The sequence below is a fragment of the Equus przewalskii genome, chromosome 32 (genome assembly GCF_037783145.1).
Source record: "Equus przewalskii isolate Varuska chromosome 32, EquPr2, whole genome shotgun sequence".
Classification (NCBI taxonomy): domain Eukaryota; kingdom Metazoa; phylum Chordata; class Mammalia; order Perissodactyla; family Equidae; genus Equus; species Equus przewalskii.
Window position 1 is genome coordinate 20,716,850 of NC_091862.1, and position 24,655 is coordinate 20,741,504.

Below are 24,655 nucleotides of genomic sequence, written 5' to 3' on the forward strand. Positions count from 1 at the left end.
ACACACACACACACACACACACACACACACACACACACTGATAACATTTAGTTGTACAGACTCTCCCTCTTATAATGGAAGGATTGTTTGCTACACACAGGCCACACGTGTTTGACAAAGTCTGAGGCAGGACTCTAGGATCTGGGCTAATGAAAGCAGGGAGTAGATTATAGAAGTGGTACAAGGATTATATCGAACGAGTAAAACCGTAATAGTGCCTTGTAACCCTCAGTTACTTCTGACTATGAGAGAAAAGGAATCTTACACAGCATCCCCTCATGTTAGAGAGGAGCAAATGGGAACCAGAGCTACTGAGGTACTGCTCTCAGGTCGTAACAGCCCATAAGCAGCAAAGCCTCCATTTCCGACTCTTCACCCCGTGCCTGGTTCACTCCTTGTAAAACAGGCCACCATTTTCTCGTCCCAGAGCTTTCTCCCATCAACTGATCAAAACACATCTGGACGCAAACAATGGCAAGAAAATCCTGCTTATTTTCACTAATCAAAGCTTAAAGTTTATATAATCCATGTAAGCCTAGTTATGTTGAGTTGATTGTAAGAAGGACCTGAAATCGTTTTCTCTCTCCCAGCACTTTCATGCCATTTTTTTGAAAAGTGCTATTTTTTCAGGCATTTGCCTTGCAGTTTAACTCGCCTCATTATCGTTCACCACCTTGTACTCTTGAACTATTGCATTAATCGCTTGTCTCATTTCCCGTTTTCCTAGATTGCAGATTCTGTCCCAACACCTTTCTTCCTAAGACTCCTTTGTTTGTCCTGTGTGGTTTTTCAGAGACAATTAGTATTAATCTTCTTAATTTAGTCACTGGCATTTCCATTGCTACGCCCTCTCCTCAGACATACTTATTGCACTGCCCGTTATGAATAGGTGTATTGATGTTAGAGGGTGGTGTTTTATGCGAGGATCTTCCAGTATAAACTATGTCACATTGCTTTTCTAATGCTACTCCAGCTTAATTACACTAGGTGTGACTCTTCACATGGAGGAAACTTAATATATAAAGTCCCAAAGCTCCAGAGACATATTTGCATTAAATAGGAAGTGACCAGAGAAGTTATTTAAATGGTGACCTCCCCAAGGATTTAAAAGTTTATTTCCAGAATTTCTTTTTTGGTCTGGTTTTAGGAGGGAAGAGAAACCAAAAGCTGAAATTAATAACCAATCAGAAATGAAGATTAAGCATCTCAAAAATGATAAATTGATGAGAAGGATGACCATTTGTTACAAAACTAATAGGTTCATGCAAATTATGAGGAAGCGTTTTCTTGTGGAAAGTGAAGTATATCTCTTCTATAAAGCTACTTGTATGTTTACGGTTGGTTCTTCGTTATATCCTAGAAAAATTAGAAAGGAAGACAAAAGGAGGAAGGACAGAGAAGAAGGTGGGAAGAAGGGACATAGATTCCTTTTCTGGACTGAGCCTCTTGTCTTCAGCTATTGTGTGACGGCAGGTGGTAACACAGGATATTTTTTTTAACGCTGTTGCCTTCGGAAGTTGCTCTGCCCCTTGGAAGTTCACCCTGGATAATCTGTTATTTCTGACGTTACCAGAGGTTTGGAAACAGGGCCTCTTGTGTGTCTCATTGCTTATAGCCATGACCATGAGTTTTTATTATTTCAAATCTTTTCAAAGAAAACAAAGCCCAGGCATGCCGTGAAAGTGACAGAGCCACTCTGAGAGAGATTGGCAATGCCCTGATGGATGGTCCTCAGCTGGATTAATAGCTGTTTATGGTTGGTGGGGTTTCCAGAGCTGTCCTTTACTGCAGGATATTCAAATAAGATATTGTCAATTAAGTCAAGGCAGAGCAAAAAGGACAATAAAAATGGTATCACACAAGTTGGAAATATGTGTAGTTAATTGATTATAGAAATAGATTTGAACATCAGAACGCCAGCTTTCAAAATACCCTTCTCATGAGATTAATGTTATTCCTTACTTAAAAAAAACAGACCTAAAAAGCTGAATTTAGAAGGATCATTTTGATTATATACCATCTGCCCAGGACTATGGTAGATACTATTAAAATTTTTCAACTTAAGTAATAATAAAATTATATGTTATTTATTTACATCACAAAAGGGTTCTTCACTTTGTGAAAGGACTCCCTTGTGTTTAGATGGGTAGACATTCTCAGAATAGAGCTGAGGAACGGGATCTCTGTCTGGCCTGAATTAATAATACCTGTGGAATATTTTTGTCCTAGCCACTGCCGCTCTGACTACGGAAAATTTAGAATAGGAAAAAAACCCCCAAAACTGTGAACAGTAAGTAACCAGCTAATTCACATTTCAAAGATGACTAAAGAGAAGTTTAAACAGTGAAATTCATGGCTGTGTTGAACTGAAGCTTGCAGAATAGCATTTATAAAGCTTTACCTACAAATGCGCCTGTATCTATCAGGTTTTGCCCTTATTCTTTGCCACTTTTTGTATTACTCTACCGTGTTCTGTATTTTCAGCCTATTTCTTGCCTCCACCCCACTCCATTTGTTTTCACTGTGTCTTCTGCCGCACCTGTTTCCCTGTCTGTCTCTTAGCTCCCTCTGGCTTTTCCTGTCCCTTTTTTCCTGTCTTGATGTCTTTCCCCCTTTTCTTCATTCTTTTTCTTGATACTTTATTAACTGACCACAATATGAGATTGACGTCCATATCTAAACACATATTTAAAAGATTTTATACTTTCTGTCCTTAATCTGGAAGCAGGTGACTGATCTGTTTTCATTCCATTCATTCTTTCATTCAGCTTTTTTTCGAGCACCTGCTTTTTGCCAGAAGCTAGATGTTAGGGGTACGAAGTTAAACATGACTTCTCCATTAGAAGCTAACAGTCCCATGGCAGAGACAAATAAAACATGTATTACTATGAAAATCTCAATTAAGTTACTTTTTACTTCTCCGTGGTTTTTAAACTTATTTTCTTTACATGGACTTCAGTCAATTAAGGTCTTGAATTCTTGTTGAAATCTCTCTACATTTAAGATGTGACTTTGCTTACCAAAATTTAGTTAATATTTAATTTTCAGGAACAAATTTTGTCTTAATAAAGGGAGAGACTGTGGTACTTGAAATTTTATAAAGTAAGGAAATTAATAAAAGTTTTATTTGCCTCACATTCTTATTTTCTCATCCTAATAAAATCTTTTCAATAATTGTGCTGTTGGAGCACAGAAAAAGCCTTCTGGGTAAAGGACAACACTGTCTTAAAATTGTGCTTTAGATTTTTATCACTATTAAAAATAAAATCTCATAGAGGGCTGGGTACAGGACCCTTCATTGCCTTGCACAACTCCAGAGCATATGATTCATGGAATGGTTAGCGTGACCCCCCCCGGCCCCATCCACCTGCTCTGCCTGGTGCAAAGCCTGCTTTGCTCTATGTGGTGGGCCTGACTGCGTAACAGTTATAGACACCATACAGAAATCTAGTTGGTGGACATTACAATCTTTTATATTGATGTATACTTAAAAATTTTATAGTAGATTTCTGACCCAAGATGAAATAACCTCTAAGAAATTACCTGTATTAATCTTTTTTAGTTTATAAGTCAAGGGACTGATGTGCCATCACATCTTCTTTGGGACTCTGAACGAGTTAAGGCCTCTCATGCTGTTTAATCTTTAAGCATATCCAGCTTCACAGTGATGGGGATTAGAACATGCCACCCCAAAATATGGCACCTTGACGTATTGAGAATATTAAGCTGACTTCTGGACTTTCTGACTTTCCCCTAAAGCAAGTCATAAGACCCTCATGTACCTTCCCTACACCCAGAGGACAGGAGCATCTTTATCTTTGAAGACTGAGAGGAATCCAAATGCTCAGGCCTGCTGAGTTCCTCGCAGTTTACTATCCTGAGCTCATGTCCTTTTGTCCTATCACACTTTCCCACGGCTTTCCACTCTACATCAAACCTGGTATGAAAACACTCAGGTTTAACTGCTTCTTCAGGTCCTCATTTCCTTATGAAGGTTCCTATGCCAAGTAACACTTATATTAAATAAACACATATTAATATAAATAAGTTTGTAAGCTTTTCTCTTGTTAGTCTGTCTTTTGTCAGTCTAACTTACCAGGCCACAGCTGGAGAACCTACGGGGTAGTAGGAAAAAGAATTTCTTCCTCCTCCACAACTGTCTGAAAATCTTTCTAGAATTTGCATAGGGCAAAGTGTCTAAACCTACAAGCAGATATTTGTAAACACATTAGGAAAATGGAGATTAAAAAAATTATATGAAGGTCTCTAATGCATTGGCAAGATTAACAGTTGACATTAATTTCGTTAAAAACCAAAACCACTTTTGGATTTTGAATTTAGAAAACTGTTATGGCTTCTCACTACTTTAACTTATAAAAGGAAAAATAGAATTTGTACCTATTTCGGTTTTTGAAATAGCTTTATAAGGCATGTGTCATCTCAGAGTAGGTTTTTCACTGCTTAACTGAATTGAGTTTTAATGAAAACAATACAACATTCATCTGGAATTCAGTGAACTATACCATTACAGAATAAAACTGAAAAAAAGACTTTTTGGTTGTATTTTGAATGAAAAGAATAGGAAAGGCATCTGCTAGGATTTCTGCTTTTAGAAATAAAAGCAAGAAGCAACTCTCTCCTGAAACTATCTCAGAGTTCTAGTAATTGTTATCAAGAGAAATAATGAGTTTAGGAGCAAAAGTCATCTATTGTGTTGTAAATGGTGACTCCAAACTGTAGATCTTCATGAAAAATAAGAAGGCTGTAAATTTTAAAAATGCTATAGAGTGCAGAACAGGTCAGTCAGTTAGTGGAACATATGTATAAATAAAGCGCCAAATAAAGAGAGAGTGAAGTATGACTGCATGCATGGACAGACGCAGACGGTATTTACTATCCAACTTTGGCTTAAAGCACTGTGTTCAGTTGACTTGACTAATTTCTTCAACTTATTTAAAGATGTTTGTCTTGGGCTGCTTCCTTGCTGATGCAAATAGCTTTTTCAGAAACATTGAAATAGTAAAAATAGAATGCACAAAAAGGTAGCTAGTATACTGAGAAAAATTACGGAAATGAAGTTTTATTTCAGACTGTTGAGGAGACAAACGCAGTCTTATGATACGCTGAGCTGATGGGCATTTGGTATTATCAGTTTAGGACAGAGTTGAAGGGCAATGAGGAACATCACCTGAGTGCCGCATATCTGAGTTCAGCAGACTCTGGGGACAGAGATTGTAAATCATCTGCTGTTCTAAGAGTGAAATGACAGTCTTTTGATTACAGCATGAAATTGGTCCTTAAAATGATCTTGAAAGTCTTAATTTTTATTTTGGGCAGGGGAAGATTCATCCTAAGCTAACATTGTTAGCTAATAATAAGATTGTTGCTAATCTTCCTCCTTTTTTCTTCTCCCTCTGACCCCCAAAGTCCCAGTACATAGTTTTGTATAGTTGTAAATTCTTCTATATGAGCTGCTGCCACAGCATGGCTACTGACAGATGAGTGGTGTGGTTCCGTGCCTGGGAACTGAACTGGGCTGCCAAAGTGGAGCACGCTGAACTTTAACTGGTAGGCCATTGGGGCTGGCTCTTAAAAATCCTAACAAAAGGCTGCTCCGTGTTCTTAAACTTCTAATAAAAACCTGCCTTGTAGCAGCCTCAGACCCCAACTGACCAAACAATTTGTTACAAAAATGCCCCTTATCTTAAAAGCCAGATCCCTGATTATGGATCAAGTGGTTAAGAGAAGCTAGCATAGAGGGAGAAGGAGCAAAAGAAGAAAGGGAATAGAGAAGAATTTAAAGTGAAAAAGCAAAGGTCAGAAGGAAAAACTAAATACATCTTAATGATGAGAATAAGTCCTGTCAGATAGGAAGCATAGCTTCCATCAAAAGATTTACAACACGTGCCTGGAGAAAAAGAATCAGAAGGATTAAATTTCTCAAATTAAAAGAAAATGATGGAGCACGTTCTTTTGTTTATTGTAATTTATCACTCTTCAAATTTTATTGTTGATCCTAAACCCATTATGAACATTCTCTAAAATGAATCTTGCTTTATTTTATTAGTGGATGCTGAAAAGATTTCTAGCATTTTCTAAAATGTAAGCTAATAAACATAAAACACAAGAGACTATTTTACCCTTAGCATTACAATATTGAATTGTGTCCATTTTTCTCTACAAGATTGGGCAAATTTCATGCTGCCAGGCTGTCAAAGGAATGTTAAAGAGCCTTGTAGAACAAGGATTTTTTTTTTGAGACTTCAAATACTATGCGTGGCATTCTGTGACTAAGAACGTAAATGTCACACTGGACCAGGAATTGTCCCATCCAGCTTCATGAGGCTCCTTTGGCGATAGCACTGTAACAGTGTCTCCTGTTTCCATGATGTTGACATCGTGTCATCATGTTGACATATCCTGATATTGACCAGGTCCCTTCTCTGATGCCCCCTCTCATGGATCCTTCTCTGGTAATGAGGGTAGAGACCTTGTCTGTTTCATTCACTGTTGTATTCCCAGCCTCGGTGTCTAACTTTGCTTATGTAATTGATCACTTCTTATTTTATGTGAAAGTTATTTAATGACGCATCTTGACTTTCCTATTTTACATGGAAGTTATTTGATGATGCATCTTAACAAGAAGACTGTATACTTCTTCAGAGCAGGATGTACGTCTGAATTCAGCTTCATATCCATTCACTGCTTTTAATACAATGCCTTGCACATCACTGATGGTTATACATATAGATTGAATGATGAACTTCATGAACTTTAGTGGATCATTATTATTTGCCATCTAGGAACTTATCCAAAACATTTGGAACTCATAGGTCGGTCTTGTGTGGTGCCACAGGATGGGGTGGAGGAGAGGACAACTGAATGACTACGAAGTCATAGCTTGGCCACCATTGGGCACGATGCCTTCTCCCCTCTTTGATTCTCTAGGGTGCCAGAGACTATGACCATGTGTTGTTGGCAACTCAGAGGGGACATTTTTCAGAAGTAACTAATTCTGATGAGTACAAATTTCAGTGGGTAGAGTGAGTGGGCAGGTGGGAGTAGAGAAAGGTAAAGAAATCCAAACTATAAGAAAATTATAACTGTAGAATTGTAGACTGTTATATGGTTAATTGATCTCAAATCATAGAGGGAAACTCAAGGCAGCTGAATGCTTCATGTTCACGGTGCTACAAAAAAGTAGAGCAGGCTGGAGATTGCCAAGCTTAGAAGAACCTGCTTGCAAGCTTGACCCTTTTGCTGTTCTCTGGGAATTTGGGTAGTAAATAGTCCCCTGTACTGATATAAAACTTTCCCTAAGTAATAATGGTGGCTCGCTGTGCCTCAAATATGCAAAGACTGTGTTTGTGCTTAATGCCTGCCTGCCTTCTGGGAGGCTAGAATTTTGGATCATGCTAGTCAGAGGATGCCCATACACCGGACCCCAATAAAACCTGTTGACAGGGTCTCTAATGAGCTACTCTGGTAGATAACGCTTCCCATTTATTGTCACAACTTGCTGCTGGAGGATTAAGCATGGCCTGTGCGATTTCACTAGGAGGGGGGTCCCTTGGAATCTTGCACCTGGTTTTACCTGAACTTCTCCCACGCACCTTTTCCCTTTGCTGATTTTGCTTTGGATCCTTTCGTTGTAATAAATCTCAGCTGTGAGTACAGCTATACGCTGAGTCCTATGAGGTCTTCTAGCAAATCAGCAAACCTGGGGCGGTCTTGAGGAACCTTCACACATCCACTTTATAGCACCCAGTCCAGGCAGTGTCGTGAGCTGATCCTGGCCAGGACTACAGTCTATCAGAAGACGCATCACCACCAATGAGTAGGGGTGCAGCTAGCCTTTTTGCCTTAGACCAGTATCTAGTCAGCCTGGTGTGAATCCACAGGTACGTGTGTGCCTATTCTGTGTGAATGGGGTTTTATTTCACTATATTTTCTAACTAATTTCTGCTTGCATAATGTAGTCATCAAATGCACGTGCTCTGAGTTGGGCTGCTGAGGGTTGAGTTCGAGCTTTACTCCTTCCTAGCAGTAGGACTTTGGGTACGTTGTTAACTGCTGTGCATCTTCTATAAGAGAATGATAATAATAAAATTTACCTTGGTGAGCTGTTGCCAGCATTAACGGAGATAAAGTAATGTGCTGATTCTTTTGATTTCGTTCAAGTGGTTTTACCTTTTGGCCTCTTCTTGAGCTTTGTAGTAGAAGGTTGGGTTCTCCGGTTAGTTGCAGACCTGGTGACGTCGTCTTCACTGTTTTGACTTTGTGTTATTTGTTTGGTTTTGGGAGGCAGGTTTTGAAAGCCTGTGTCTATGCTGCCATTTTTCCTGGAAATGAATTTAGTTTTAGATGTTCAAAATTGTTACCATAAATGGAACTATAAGATGCTGATATTTAATCAGTCTTCTATTGCTTGTGTATTTTCCTTGGTTCATGAGTAGCAGAAAAATGCTTGAAAACAGTAGAAAACACCAACATTTGAGTAAGAAAGTAAATAAGATTTTTTTGAGCATCTCCTAGCTACTGGGTACTTTGTTAGGTAACTACTTGCACTAATTCATTTTATTCTTCCAATGCTCTACAAATACAGATGTTAATATCTCCTTTTCGTTTTTTTTTGTTGTTGAGGAAGATTTGCCCTGAGCTAACATCTATTGCCAGTCTTCCCCTTTTAGCTTGAGAAGGATTCACCCTGAGCCAACATCTGTGCCAATCTTCCTCTATTTTGTATGTGGATAGCCACTACAGCATGGCCACCAACAAGTGACATAGGTCCCTGCCCAGGAACCGAACCCGGGCTGCTGAGGCAGAGCTCACAGAACTTAACCACTAAGCCACAGGGCTGGCCCAAACATCTCCATTTTAATGATGAGGAAACTCAACCACAGAGAAGTTAAATCCATTAACCACACTCATGTAGCCAGTAAGTTGCAGAACTGGGATTCAAACGCAGGACTATTTGATTCTAAAGACTCTTGTCCAAGCATTATACTGTCTCATTATACATAATGAAAGTAAACACTAATTATCAGAAATGACAATGAGGGGGTGGGGAGAAGACTCCTATAGTTACTACATATACTTTATGAAATTGTATTTGACCACATCAACATGGCCAAATTAGTCATACTTTCTGAGATTTCTGTAGCAGAATTTATTGTTTTCTGTGGCTTCATTTTTATCATCATTATAGACTTTTGAAATCTAATGTTTTAACTGATAACTTCCTTACCCTTTTGCATGTTAGTAGATTTCTAGATTCGCTCTGAACATTTCCTTTTCAAATATTGCCGGAAAAATAGGTCTTAGCTGAGCCCTCAGACTGCATTTTTGGACCAAAATCCTAAAAGTATCCAGTAATAGCAAATCTTAAACACCTTCCCAACATTAAGGATTAAGCTTGTTTCCTGCTTTATGATATAGTTAATTTTAATGTCATACATTTATGTATTTGTAACAACTTAAAAAACAATTTTTGAATTAGTGGATGCCAACACATTTTTCCTTTTCTTTTTTTAATAGTTCTTTTTGGTTTCACAGAGCCATTTCCATAGAAATACCAACCAAAAGATTTTTACCTAGGCCAGTCCCCAAAGAAATTCTCTTTTAAAGCTTAGGGAGATCTAAAACCTAACAAGCAACATCCTCCTCACGTATCCTGTTTCTTGCAAATTTAAGTCCTTTAAATCTTAAATTGTTATTATTTCTAAGTCATTTTGTTTCGTAGATTTGCAAATAAATTATGACTTTTACCTCTTAAGTATTGTTTTAGAGAACTGGTGTCACTGGTTTGTGAGTTTTTGACATCTTATTCACCTTTGTATCCTTGCGACCTATTTCACTGCCTGGCTGCTGAGTACATACTCCAAAATTACTAAACGGTTCCATACATTGTTTTTAAATTTGATCATAGAAACTATACATAAGTAACTTTGCATACTTAATTTTACACTTCTCTAGCTACTTTGGACAGTTTCTAAGATGTACAGTAATAGATGTGTCGGCACTTAAGTACATATCATCTAATAGAATAAAATGGTAATAACCACTAGGAAGGCCAGTTCTGCTTTCATTTCACAGTAAAATATTGCTGTTTGGAATACCAGGTTCCTGGAGCTTCCGAAAATCCAAATTTGCTCCAGTGTCAACATAGTAGGCACATTCACACAAACATACATACACACAGACACACACAACCAAACCAAATAAACCAAACAATCTGTACAACCTTGGGCAGTGACAAAGCGACTCACAAAGGTGAGTAAGAATGTCACCCACAAGGAGCTGACAGTCACGAGCAGGAAGTAGACTTTTAACAGATACGATCATTGGTGTTTAAAAGTCCAACATTATACAAATAAAGTAGAAACAGGAAAATTGCCCCAAAACTTCAGGAACCTTAAAAAACAATTGTGCTGACATATGGGACTCAAACTAAGCAGAAATTGGTTTTAATATTAGCAACTCAGTAGCCAGTTATCAAACTAGAAACCAAATCCTCTGCTTTACTTTATTCTTAAACTTTACGCAACGGAAGTGAGATAAAATAACCAGGAAGTGATCTCAGTGAACAGATTACTCGTACTTTCCGTTGCTGGGGAAATAAAGAAGTGAGTTAGCATGTTGGCTGGGTGGTGATAGACTTGACAGACTTTGTAAAGCTCCAAAGGCAACTGGAATTTCTGCTGGACTCTGAGTATGACAGATCAAAACCAGTTCTGTGTTTCCTACAACCAAGAAAACTTTTGATAACATAGAAAGTTACGTTATTCCTTCTTGGTTTCTCTTACTGATCCTGAAATAATTTTCTGCTTGTCTGTGCTTCTATGCAGTGTTAGACTTGCATTGCCTATGCAGATGGTAAAATCGACACCTTAAAAAATAGATTACTCAGTCAACAAATATACAGTGAGTTCTGAGATCAGGACAGTGGAGGACCAAAGAAGTTCAGGAAAAGCTCCTTGAGCTCCTGGAGCTTACTGTCCATTTGCAATGATAAGGCATCAACACCTGAACATTTTAGTAGCAATACGGTCATGTGTTTCTTAACAACGGGGATACGTTCTGAGAAATGCAGTATTAGGTGATTTAATTGTCATGTGACTATCATAGAGTACACTTACACAACCTAGATGGTACAGCCTACTACACACCTCGGCTGGATGGTACTGATCTTATGGGGCACCCGTCGTATATGTGGTCCATCAGTGACCCAAACGTTGTTATGCAACACATAACTGTTTATAAATTAAACTAGTTAAGATGAGTACAAGTGCCTCTTGAGGCAGCATGTGATACATAGATTGTTAATCTATGTCACAGTACCCAGATATTTGGTCAAACTTTATTCTAGATGTTCCCATGAAGGCATTTTTAAGATGATTAATATTTAAATCAGTAGACTTTGAGTAAAGCAGATTACCCTCCATAACGTGGGTGGGCCTCATCCAATCAGTTGTAGGCCTTAGTAGAAAAAGACTGACCTCCCCGGAAGAGATGGGAATTCTGCCTGCAGACGGCCTTTGGACTTGAACTGCAATGTTGGCTCTTGCCTGGGTCTCCAGCCTGCTGGTCTACCCTGCAGATTTTGGACTTGCCAGCCTGTGTAACTGCAGGAGCCAACTCCTTCAAATGAATCTGTTTCTCTCTATATACACGTGCTATAAGTTCTGTTTCTCTGGAGAATGCTGATTCATATGACACCAATGGCAGTTGAGTGCTTTGACTTGAATGGAAAACAATCAGCTGAAATTGTCATCTATCTCTTGGCTTAATTCCTTTTCTTGTATTTCATCTTCCTTCCCAGATGATGAGTTCCTAGAGATCAGTGGGAACAATATCAAAGGTCTAGTTTGGATAAAGACTTTGAAGTGAAGTATCCTTTAATTCTTACATTTAAAGCTGTCAGAAATTAATGTGCGAAAGTGGTAGGCTTCTCATCTGGATTTCTCTCTCCACTGGTAATTAGGAAGGGTTTTAGAGACAACAGGTGCGCTGTGGAAAGCATGTTAGATGAAAAGTCTCGACTTTGCTTTTCAAGAGTTGCATGGCATTATACAGATTGCCCCGTGTCTCCAGGCCTCTATTTCTGCTTGTAGATTAAGGGAGATAACAGAAGTTCACGAACTCACCAAAACAGGCAAAACTAATCCATGTGTTCTGTGTCATCCTTGTCATGACTAGATAGGAGTAGAAGGAGAGTCTTCTGGGGCCTGGTAGAAGCTCTGTTTCTGGCTATATGGATACATTCTGTTTATAAAAAAGTTTATTGAGCAGTACACTTATGTGCATTTTTAATGTGTATTGTGTTTCAATAGAAAGTTTTTAAAAGTTCATGTACTCACTCTTGCAAATACTTTTGAAGAATTAGGGTTCAAAAATCCTAATGTGTTACAAAGATAACCCACCAAAATCACTTGTAGCAGCCTTTCCCTTCAGTAGTTTCCATCAGAAAATTAGATTCCCATTAACAGCAAATACAAAGAGATGGTAAAGTGTAGGCAAAGAAAGACAAATTTCTTTAAAGTCCATTAACTGATTTTCAGGAGATCCACCTAAAGTTGTATTTTAGATCTTTGGTACTATACTTACTTTAGTTGTTGGTGTTGATTTCAAGAATGCAATGAGACCAAATGGTTGTGTTTGTGAAAGTGCTTTTTGATGTTTGTTAAAACATGAAGGAGGGGCTGGCCCAGTGGTGCAGCAGTTAAGTTCGCACGGTCTGCTTCTCGGCGACCTGGGGTTCCATTGGATCCTAGGTGTGGACATAGCACTGCTTGGCAAAAAGAGATGCTGTGGTAGGTGTCCCACGTATAAAAAGTAGAGGAAGATGGGCATGGATGTTAGCTCAGGGCCAGTCTTCCTCAGCAAAAAGAGGAGGATTGGCAGTAGTTAGCTCAGGGCTAATCTTCCTCAAAAAAAAAAAAAAGAAGGAAAAGGCAAAATAATAGCAGTGTAACCTTTTTTATAGATCATAAAAGGAACAAATAAAGCCTCTTAAAAGTATCTTTGAAGCTTCACAGGTCCTAGTAAAAAAATGGAATTATTTATTGTTTCAATAAAGCAGTGGGACCATCCTCATTTATGAACCATAAGCATCATGCCAGCACCTACTTTTTTTTTTTTTGCTGAGGAAGATTAGCCCTGTGCCAATCTTCCTCTTTTTTTTGCTTGAGGAAGATTAGCTGTGAGCTAACATCTGTACCAATCTTCCTCTATTTTATATGTGGGTCGCTGCCACAGCACGGCTGACAAGTGGTGTAGGTCCGTACCTGGGATCTGAACCACCAAACACAGGCTGCCAAAGCAGAGCATGCCAAACTTAACCACTAGGCAGCAGGGCTGGCCCCCTTGCCACCTACTTGTAATATCAATGAGAAAAGGATGGATAGAATTTTCACATGCACTTGTGTGTTGGAAATGAGAAAACACACACCGATCTTTTATGCATATCCCCTTAGACCTATTTAATAAAATAACAAAATCCCCAATTATGAGATTTTTTTAAAAAAGCACCTGAGTAGCTGAGGGACACCCTTATTGCAGGTGTGTTGTTCACTAGGGTGGACATCGGTATAGCTCAGTGCTTTCGATCACTGCCACACTCCCACTGCTCTTTGGTTATTTTACATTCATGACCATTCTTTTCTTTCCATATGTAAATATTAAAAAAATGCACCATGTAATTCCTGACTCTGTTTGCTGGATAGAGAAGGCAATTTGTTAATACATTGCTCATTATTTCTGGTTGCAGGAATGCTATGCATTGCTAAGCAGAGAAGAGGCTCTCAGGAAGGCTGCTTTTACAACGATAGACACAGGTGTTCTCTTTTAGATGTCAAGTCAGCTCCCTTCTGAGAATCTCAGATAAGTGGTCCAAATTGCATCTAAGAGGAAAATTCACCAAAGCATAATTACTTTTCATCAGGGTGCCACAAATAATGAAAAGAAAAGAACACTGGAAGTATATTGTAGTCTACTTAATCACCATCATTTTAAAAAGCTGATGTAGAATTCCTTACTTCAAGACAAATTGTATAGCTTTGGTGGTAAATTAGGCATATTTTCTAAACACTAAATTATATTTCTTCTAATTCACATTTGACTAAGAAAAGCTGACTAGTCTTTGTAGCCATGGAATATATGAGATAAGGTTTGCAGCTGCCATTTCAAACAGTGCATTTTTGTCTATTTTTCAATAGCTTCCTGTGTTTCTATTCATATTGAATGAATCCCCTTCTTTATCTTTTGCAGTAAGATAAATTTCCTCAGGGTTGCTATCTGTGCAGGATGCAGGCAGATCCTTACATCACCTTGCCTGTCCATCCCCCCCGCCCCGCAAGAGCTCAGCTTGTGGAGAGCAATAGATGATTAGTATGTGTGGAAATGGTAGACCTTTGCCCAGTGGTGAACTATTATCTAGCACAGTGCATACGAATTCCTGGTCATCAGAATTTTACATAGCATTTCTGCACTTAAGAGAGGTCCTAGAACTGACAATCTTCAATTGAGGCACAATGGAAAATCTGAGACCAATAAAACTCGGTTTGACTACAAGCTCAACCATTGATTAGGTATGGGGAACTTGTTCAGACTTTGCATGCCTTGCTTTATTCGTCTATAAAATTAGAATGATAATACCTCTTCCCGAAGAATCAAGTCACCTAACAAAACAATTTTTCTACAGTTGTTCTTGATTAATAGTAGTCATTATAAAGGAAATTTAAGATTTGGGGGAGGGTGTGTAGGCTTTTGGGGAGGTGATGGGAGAAAGTGCCCATCCTACATCAGCACCTTTAACCAGGGTCAAGGCCTTCCAGTCACCTTGTTTTCCCATGTGCTTTCTGCTTTCTCCCCATCAGCAGGTCTTCCTCTGTGATCCTCACTGTTTGTCCTTTCTCACCCATGTCATCGAGAACCTCCCACCCCCATAGCCACTCTCTCTTTGCATCCCACGTCGATGACTGCTTCCTTTCTCTTTCCAGCCAACTGGGTTGATAGAATAGAAATGCCCATTCATAAAATTGGTCTTGATGATTAAGTTACTCTTGGAAAGAACTGTGGCCTTCCTGGTATATTACACCTCTAAGGCAGGGATTGGCACACTTTCTGTAAAGGGTCAGACAGGACATATTTTAGGCATTGTGGGATATATGGTTTCTGTTGCAGCTAATAGATTCTTTTGTTGTATGTGAAAGTAGACATAGACAATACATAAACAAATGAGCATGGCTGTGTTCCACAAAAATGCATTTGGTGCATGGCCATAGTTTTCTGGGTCTCTAAGACATATACATGAATCACGCCAGACTAGAGTTTAAAGGGACAGGGCAATCATGTAATCCAGCTTTCTTCAAAGTGGGCTCCATAGAGAGCTCTCCCCCTGCAACCAAAGGTTCCTGGTCAAATATGTTTTGAAATGCTATATCACGTGTCCCCTTCTTGGAGGCTCACTAACACATTAGCCCACCCAAGGCCCTGACCTTTTTCGAGGGTGTAATATTAGGAATGATAACTAATGCTTTAATAGTGCTTACTATGTTCCTGGAACTGTTTTAAATGCTTTTATGTGTGTTATTTCATTTAATCTCACAACTCTCTGACGTATAGTACTATTGTTAATGCCGTTTTATCGTTGTTGACACTGAGGCACTGGAAGGTTAATTAATCTGCCCAAGGTAACGTAATTAGGAGAGCTGGGATTCAAATTTAGGCAGCCTGGCTCCGAGGTCTGTGCCCTCAGCCACCCTTCCACCTCTGAGTAACATCCGGACGCCTCTGTGAAATAGTGTGAGCTGAGAAAGTGCTTCTTGAATCCGGTTCTCTCAGTTTACGCAATAGAAAAGTGAGGTCTGGGGAGATCCCGGTGACTTTGCGAAGATCAAAAGCATAATTAATAACTGCGATAAGTCTACAAATTAATTAAATCACTACCTGGTACTTGAAGAAATGCTCCAATTAATCCTTTATAGAGACAGAAAATCCTTTGAGAAATGAGTAATTATCTTTAATTTCCCCCTTTTACTTCAGATCTGTGTAACCAGTTTTATTTCAATGGGATAAATATATAGTTTAATTTTTGAAAGGTAGAATTATTTTCACTTGTAAAAATCTGATAGACAATCCCCTATCAAGGGAAGGATGATAAGTATTTGTCTCCTGCTCTGACCTCTCTCTCAGGCTCTAAATCAGCGCTTCCCAAGCCCCACTGTGCATTAGAATCAGTGGGGATGCTGGGGAAAATTGATGCTGGGCCCCACCCACTGCCTCAGAAATTCTGCTTTATTTGAGGATGTGGAGTAAGTCTTTCTAAAGATACCTCCAAGAGATTCTAGGATGTAGCCAGGATTGCGAATCTCTGCTCTAGTATTCCACTTGTTATTGTCTGCTAAATTTGTCCACCTGCTTTAAGAGCTAACATTTAAAATACTACATGGCATGAAACGAAACTTATGGCTGCAGACCATGGGTTATAATTAATAGAAACATGACCACATTCCAAGCATGAGTGGAACTTTATTACTGAAGATAAATTGTACCAGCGGCTATAATATTCAATCAGTTTTATGTGAGTGGGACCTTTGGTTTGGCATGCATAGATGCAGAACCAGACTGAGAGAAAGCCTCAGTAATGGATGGGTTGCTACAAGTCTGTATGGCTCAGATAGAGACTGGTCTCTACCCTTTATGTGGCTGTTTAATACCTGGGACTCAAGGTGGAAAAAATAAATATTTTGGAGGATTAGGTTTTGCCATCGTCCTTCATCTACTTGCGAATATTCCAACCATTGATAATAGAAGCCTTTAGAAAAGAAATCATGTGTAGTAGAAGAATTTAGGATAGAAATAAACCATCTATGAGATAAAATGGGATAGAAATTACCAGGGACTCGAGATGGTCTAATTACTACTATTGAACACTAAATTTGTCTTTAAGTTTTCTGGCAGTTTAGGCAAAAAATGAAACATGTTGATTTACATAGTTTTATATTCTGGCTAAAAACAGCTGTCACATTTGTCTGCAGAGAAAATTGTTATTTTTGAACTAATTTCAACCAGTAATTTAACACATATATCCTTGGGATAAGACAGTTGAAAATATCTTCACCAGTTTTGCAGAAGTCATAGAAATGCTGTTCAACGGATGATAGCTGAATGAACCATCCTAGAGTTGAATGAACCAAATATCCTGAGTAAGTAAAGGCATTTCTATGGTTGTTCATTCACTCATTCATTTACTCCTTTAATCACCCATTTGCTTTTAAGTGATAATGATATGCTGGATACGATGCTTAGTTCTGGGAATAGGGTTATCAATAAGATAATCATTCTTGTCCTCAGGGAGCTCGCAGTACAGAGGAGAAATGCTCAGGAAAACCAACATTTCAGAGTGAGAGAGGCCAAAGCCTGAAGTACAGTGTGTGATCGTTTGTATACTTCAGAGACACAAAGAAGGAGGAGCTAAGTGAGATTGGGGGGATCAAGGAAGACCGAATAGGCTTAATCAGATGAGCAGTGAAAATGCATCCCAAGAGGAAGAAGAGCAGGACAAGCAGCCAGGAAGGGAGAGTGTGTGGAGCTCCAGAATTACAAATAGCTCCGGAAGCTGGAGGGTGGGGTGCGTATGGGGATGTGGGATTAGAGACTTACGTAGGGATCAGATTTCAAAGGGTCAAGCCAAAGACTTACAGACATCATATGAAAGTGATGTGTGGTCAAGTACTTTAGACAGGGGAGTCTCAAGATCATATCTGTGTTTTAGAAAGGTCACCCTAGCTTCAGTGTGGAAGGGAGACAGGCTGGGAGGTCACTTAACGAGGCTATTGGAGGAATTCACTGAAGTGTTGAGGAAGGAAAGCAGTGGCAATGGAGAACAAGGGACAGATTCTACAGCTATTTAGGATGTTTTTATGACTGGGTTAATGAATCTAGGGAAGGGAAGCGGGAAGAACTAAGTAGAGTTTCTTGGTGCAGGTGACTGGGCAGCTTGTGGCACAATTAATGGAGACTGAGAACAATAAAGGAGAGTTAGGTTTGTGGGTAGGGAGTAAAGAGTGGAAGATGATGAAAGTGAGTTCAGTTGACACTTATAGGACAATGAGTGGAGAATTCCAGTAGAGCATGGGAACCTGAGCTGGAGGCAGTAGGTTTGGAATTTACCAGCATGTAGATGGCAGTTATAGATGGCAATGTGTATTAGGGAGATAGCTTGGAGTATATAAATTGAAGAAAGAACAGACTTTGGACCACTCAGAAACACTCACACTTAAAAGGTCTGTAGAGGACACAGAGCATATGGAGGAGACAGAAGCATAGTAAGAATAAACTGGGAGAATGTGCAGTAATGCAAGTGATCGATAGGATACATGCGAGCACGCAGGGATGGGATTTGGGACAGAGATGGAAGGTGTACATTGAACTGTCCCTGTGAAATATCACTTGTGCCAGATGATAGGCGTTGGGTCTCTGGCTGCTGGACTGAATTCTCTTAATCGGAGGCACTGGATGGTTTATATTAAAGAGACAGATGAGTTAGATATCAGACATGTTTCAAAAGTTTGAAATCCAAACATTTTTCCACACACTTAAGCCCAGTTGTGAATACAGAATGTTTCCGGAAAAATCTCGAAAATATCTAAGCACTCGCGCGGCACAAGGTGGAAAGGACAACGTCCTGAGCTATGAAACGTGGAAGAGGAAATTTTAGCTTAAGAAATTTAAGACCAATTTTTACCAATTAAGCACTTCAGTGAGTAGAAGCTAAGTGTGCTCAGTGGAATGGATGACCTTAAATAAAACTGCCTTGTGAAGGTCCTGCCAGAATGAATGAACTGCCCATAAGAGCACCGTAAAACTGAATGCACTGTCATGATGATTAGGGTTATTTGAGGTTTACCAATTTAAATATGACAGCTTTAGTTTGCGTGTGAGTGGGACTTAATTCTTCTTGTGAGTTGTACTGGAATACACATCTGACTTTATTTAAGATCTTTCCTAATTAGGAATAACATAAGTAGATTAAGTATCACTGATATCTGGGCTTTTTTCCCATGTCTGTAGATCCTCAGGATGTGTGAGTAACTTAAGAAAACAGAGGCCTTTTGGATTTGCACATCCTTAGGAAGGCCTATTGACCATCCTGACTTCTCTCTGGACATTGCGAAGGACGTTCCGTGTCCTGACTCCAGGCTGAAAACTTCCTAGGGATTTTGTCGGTCCCAATATTCCAGTATTTTTAGTTATGCGTGTCTCTTTTGTCCCTCCTTCCTAACTGCTCACATCTCCTAGGGAGAAGGGGTGTTTATTGTTTGTCTTTCTGGAACCTTATCTAATTTCTGACACCCCTGACTGCAACACTGCTAATTGCATCAGAGTTCTCAACCATTTAAATTCCTTGGTGTCCTGTAAATTTCAAGTCTATTGTGTATTTTCCCCAGTTTTCAGCATCCACATGTAAAAAATCTCAAACTGTATTTTTTTTAATATGACACCAAAGGGAATTGTAGATTCCTATCAAGAGGCCAATGAGCACTGGAAATAAGGAGAAAGAGGAATGTTTTAGAACCAAGGAGGGTCATTATGTAAACACAGCCATTTGGCTTCCTGCAGATTCTTCACTGGGAAATCAAGAAAGAGGGCTAAAGAGATTTTGAAATTCTCTCTCATTAGTACACTTTAAAAGTAGTGAGCCTCTCTGCGAGGTTAACATTAGGCCTCTGATATCAGCCTCAACAGTAGAGTAACGTTTGTCCTTTTTTGTCCACCCTGGCAGAGGATCTTATGTCACGTCTCAGTCCACCTGAGCATTAGGAATGGTATTAAACTACTGTGATGTATAATACTATAACAATAGCATTTCGATTAAATATTATTATTAGAGTACTCCTTGCTACTCAAAGTGTGTTCCAAGGGCCAGCAGCACTGGCCTTACAGGGGAGCTCATGAAGATGCAGAATCTCAGCCTCTAATCAGGATTTACTGAATCACTATCTGCATCCTAATGCCATCCCTAGACAATTTGTCTGCAGGTTAATATTTGAGAAGCTCTGGTCTAGATGAGTAATAACCAGATGACTATCCCAGATGATTGGTTTTTGTCAAGAAAATTATAATGAAAACACCTGTTGTGGCCCAAGGTACTCAATAGAATCTCTTTTCATACCAGGAATTCCTTGTATTTCAATGACTCAAATGACTAATTGGCAACGGTGAATAATTCGCATAAAAAAAGAAGAAAAAACATGATTTTTTTCATTTTCCAACTGTCTTATTTTCTAAATTTATGTGTGTTCTAGAGCTGAAATAAAAAGTCTCAAGTGCAAAGAATAAAATTTTAAAATATCTCTTTAGTGAATTGGTTAAATAAATAGATCAGTTCCATTGTGTACCACTTTGTCCACAATGGATATCCTTGATATAAATTAAACCTAATTGATGAGCAATATATCTTATGTACAAAGTTCTCACATCACAAACAGCCTACATTATTAGCATTTCCATAATAGAAATAAAGATTTGAGTGGAAAACTGAAAGGAAGTTTGAAGAGTTTGATATCATCAAGACTTTAGGCATATGGCTGCCATTAGCATGATGCCTAGTAAATAAAATGTTGGTTAATCTGAAACTTGTGAAAATATATAGTAAAGAAACTTAGAGGGATAGGCTTCATTGAGGGCAGACCTGGTTAAGAGATTGTAGATTATAATATCACAGTGGTAAACTTGGAGTCATTTCGAATCTTCCCCTGCCCTCAACCCTTTCATCCAGTTAATGTGCAAGTTCTGTTGGTTCCACTCATCCAAGTACCTCTTGAGTTAATCCACTTCTCTCTCTCTGCACCACTAACTGTATCCCCAACTCTCACTCTCTGAAAGGTCTTCCGTCTTCCTCATGACAGACAGAGTCACCTTTTAAAAACTCTAAAATAAGTCTATATCACTCCTCTACTTAAAAATCCTTCATTGTTTTTCATTGCTTTCATATTATTGCATAAATTCCCAGCACATGGGTAAGACCCAGCGTGGCCTTCTCAATCTATCTCATGCACCCCTCCTTCCCTGTCCACCTCACTCCATCTCTCTAGGTTTCTCTAAGTTGCTAGAGTCTGTCTACCTCACTCTGTCTCACCATAAGAACATTGGATGTCTCCCTCCTTTTTCTACATCAGCTCTCAGGTTTTTTTTTTTTTGACATCCTTAACAACAGGTTTATGCTCTTTGACAATATATATATAAACTAGTTACTGTCATTGACTCCGTATATTAAGATGACATGCTTTTTATTTTTTATTTTTTTTATTGTGGTCATAATAGCTTATAAAATAGTGAGATTTCAGTTGTACATTATTGTTTTTCATACACCATATAAGTATGCCCCTTCACCCCTCGTGCCCACCCTCCAGCTCCCTTCCCCCAGTAATCACTAATTTATCTCTTTGTCCATAAGTTTGTTTATATTCCACATAAAGTGAAATCATATGGTGGTTGTCTGTCTCTGTCTGGCTTATTTCGCTTGACATGATGCCCTCAAGGTTCATCCACGTGGTTGCAAATGGGATGATTTTGTCTTTTTTTTACGGCTCAGTAGTATTCCATTGTATAAATATACCACATCTTCTTTATCCAATCATCTGTTGATGGGCACTCGAGTTGCTTCCATGTCTTGGCTATTGTGAATAATGCTGTGATGAACATAGGGGTGCATAAGTCTCTTTGAATTGTTGATTTCCAGTTCTTTGGTTAAATACCCAGTAGTGAGATAACTGGATCATATGGTAGTTCTATTTTTAATTTTTTGAGAACTCTCCATACTGTTTTCCACAGTGGCTGCACCAGTTTGCATTCCCAACAGCAGTGGATGAGGGTTCCCTTTTCTCCACAACCTCTCCAACATTTGTTGTTTTTTGTCTTGGTGATTATAGCCATTCTAATGGGTGTAAGATGATTTCTAAGTATAGTTTTGATTTGCATTTCCCTGATGATTAGTGATGTTGAGCATCTTTTCATGTGTCTATTGGCCATCTGTATGTCTTCTTTGGAAAAATGTCTGTTTGTATCTTCTGTCCACTTTTTGATTGAATTGTTTGTTTTTTTTGGTCATTCATTTGTGTGAGCTCTTTATATATTACGGAGATTAACCCCTTATTGGATATATGATTTGCAAATATTTTCTCCCAGTGGTGGACTTTTTCATCTTGATCTTGGTTTCCTTTGCCTTCCAGAAGCTCTTTAGTCTGGTGAAGTCCTACTTGTTTATTTTTTTCTTTTGTTTCCCTTGTCTGAGTAGACATGGTATTCCAAAAGATCCTTTTAAGTCTGATGTCAAAGAGTGTACTGCCTATATTCTCTTCCAGAAGTTTTATGGTTTCAGGTCTTACCTTCAAGTCTTTGGTCCATTTTGAATCTATTTTTGTGCGTGGGGAAAGACAATGGTCTACTTTCATTCTTTTGCACGTGGCTGTCCAGTTTTCCCAGCACCATTTATTAAAGAGGCTTTCCTTTCTCCATTGTATGTTCTTGGCTCCTTCGTCAAATATTAGCTCTCCAATAGATGTGAGGTCTCAGTTTTAATGTCACTTTTTCAGAGAAGACCTTCCTGATTGTCTTATCTGAATTCTAGCTCCCCTGTGGTTCTCTTTTTTAACTCCTTGTTTGTGTCCTCATTAGCATATTACAAATTAATTTTTAAAATTTTACACATTTTATATATTTATTTGCTTATTGCCTACTTTCCTCAAAAAAGATAGGCTCAAATGAGGGCATACATTAACTGTCTGGCTCACTGTTGACTGTTGAGTGCCTGACAAAAAGCCGTCATCATTACATATTTGTTGAATAGACAGAATGACTTTAAAACAAATAGAAAAAAATTTCACATGTTTAATTTTTTATTACTTCCTTGATCTTCTGTGGTTCCTAATTCATTATGCAAGTGATTAATTTTAAACAAATCCTTTCAAGTTCATTATGTGAAAAAATATTAAACATGACATTTCACTCTTTCAAGGAGTGTTCAGCATTGAAAACAAAAGTAGCATTGCCAAGAGGATATTTTAATGGAACATTTTGTTGCAATTTGTATTGAGGTAGCTGGTTGAGGCTGCTAGCCTGGCTGTTTGTCTCAATCTTTGTGTTTACCTTCTGATTGACTTTAAGAAAGTGAAGTGTGCCAGTTGCCTTATTTACCACTATAATCTATCAATATGGCGTAGAAACCAAATTTCAGGGCAAGAAATTTGTAAAAAGAAGAAGGCTAAACCCTCTGGGACTAAGAGTCTTCAGAAGGTATGTGTCTGAGAGATTGTGCCTTTGTACATTTCAGGTGATTCTCCGTTGAGGTCCATTCTCTGAGAGCTAGGCAAATGGGCCCAAGACTCTACCTTATTTATCAAAACGAGACATGTCAGAACTTTAGAAAGAAAGAAGCCGTAGTCCAGCCAGGGGCCTGATGGTTTCTTCTGCCATGTGGGAGGTGCTCAGGTGAGGAAGGACATGGGTGAAGGAAGGAGGTGGGTAGTATTGTGGATAAGTGAACAATTTGGGTACCAAAATCAAAGTCAAGTCATATTTGTGTAATTCCAACATCAGGATGAAGGGTGAAAAATATTAAAACGCTTTAAGTGCACTTGATGTATGCGTATTTAAAGAGTCTGGATGATTGAATGTATATAGTTTACCTCTGAATGTTTAGACCTTCTGTTCATTTCCTGGGACTGCCCTAACAACACACCACAAACTGGGTTGTTTAAACAATAGAAATTTATTGTCTCACGGTTCTGGAGGCAAAAAGTCTGAGCTCCACGTGTCTGCAGAGTTGATTCACTCCGGGCCGTGAGGGAAGGGTCTGTGCCAGGGCCTCCTTCCTTGCCTTCGGATGGCCATCTTCTTTATCTTCACGTTGTCTTCTCTCTCTATGTGTTTATGTCCAAATTTCCGCTTCTTATAAGGACATCAGTCATATTAGATTAGACCCTACCCTAATGGCTTCATTTTAACTTGATTACCTCTGTAGACACCCTATCCTTGAATAAGGTCACATTCTGAGGGGCCAGGGGTTAAGACTTCAATACGGGAATTTTGGGCAAACACAATTCAACCTATAACAGACCTCCATAATTCATTGTATGGTACTTTATTAATATAGAAAATAAAAGAATATATGAGAAGAATATTTCTTCATGTGGCTCTAAACTACAAAACACATCCAAAAAGATGTAAGAAGCTAACTGCACTTATAGAAATTAACATGTACTCTATATACACTATGGTCTTTGACCCACAAGCAAACTATAATAAAACTATTTTTTAATGAAGTTAATTAATATCACTCTCTAAACTGGAATTTGTCTTTAAGCAGTTATTCAGCCTTAACTGGAGTCTGTCACAAGCACCCTTTTGGGGCAGAAGTTGGCGTTAATAACTTAACGCTTGATGCTAAAGGACAAATTTTCAGCAGAAGGAGCTATATGTGCTGATGAAGCTTGGAGTTGCTGGAGGTTGATTTTAATGTTTCTCATGCTTTCCCACTAATGAGATATAAATTACAGGACTGAGAGACTTTGTTTTCCTTTACTCATTATTTAAAAGCCAGATCACATTTTAATTTCACATCGAATTGCCCATAAAATATTAAATAAGGTAA

At 38.7% G+C, this 24,655-nt stretch overlaps 1 protein-coding gene across 9 annotated transcripts in view; it reads left to right on the forward strand.

Moving 5' to 3' along the window:
- Window positions 1-24,655, forward strand: part of EPM2A (EPM2A glucan phosphatase, laforin) — an 85,721-nt gene that overhangs the window by 47,132 nt on the left and 13,934 nt on the right. Inside the window, exon 1 of one of the 9 annotated variants that reach the window (XM_070602730.1) lies at window positions 23,384-23,493. The exons of the other annotated variants lie outside the window; for them this stretch is intronic. Within the exon in view, the coding sequence (XP_070458831.1) occupies window positions 23,462-23,493 (32 nt within the window). The 5' untranslated portion in view covers window positions 23,384-23,461. Of the gene's footprint in view, window positions 1-23,383; window positions 23,494-24,655 lie in introns of those variants that run through there. 9 annotated transcript variants of the gene reach the window in all.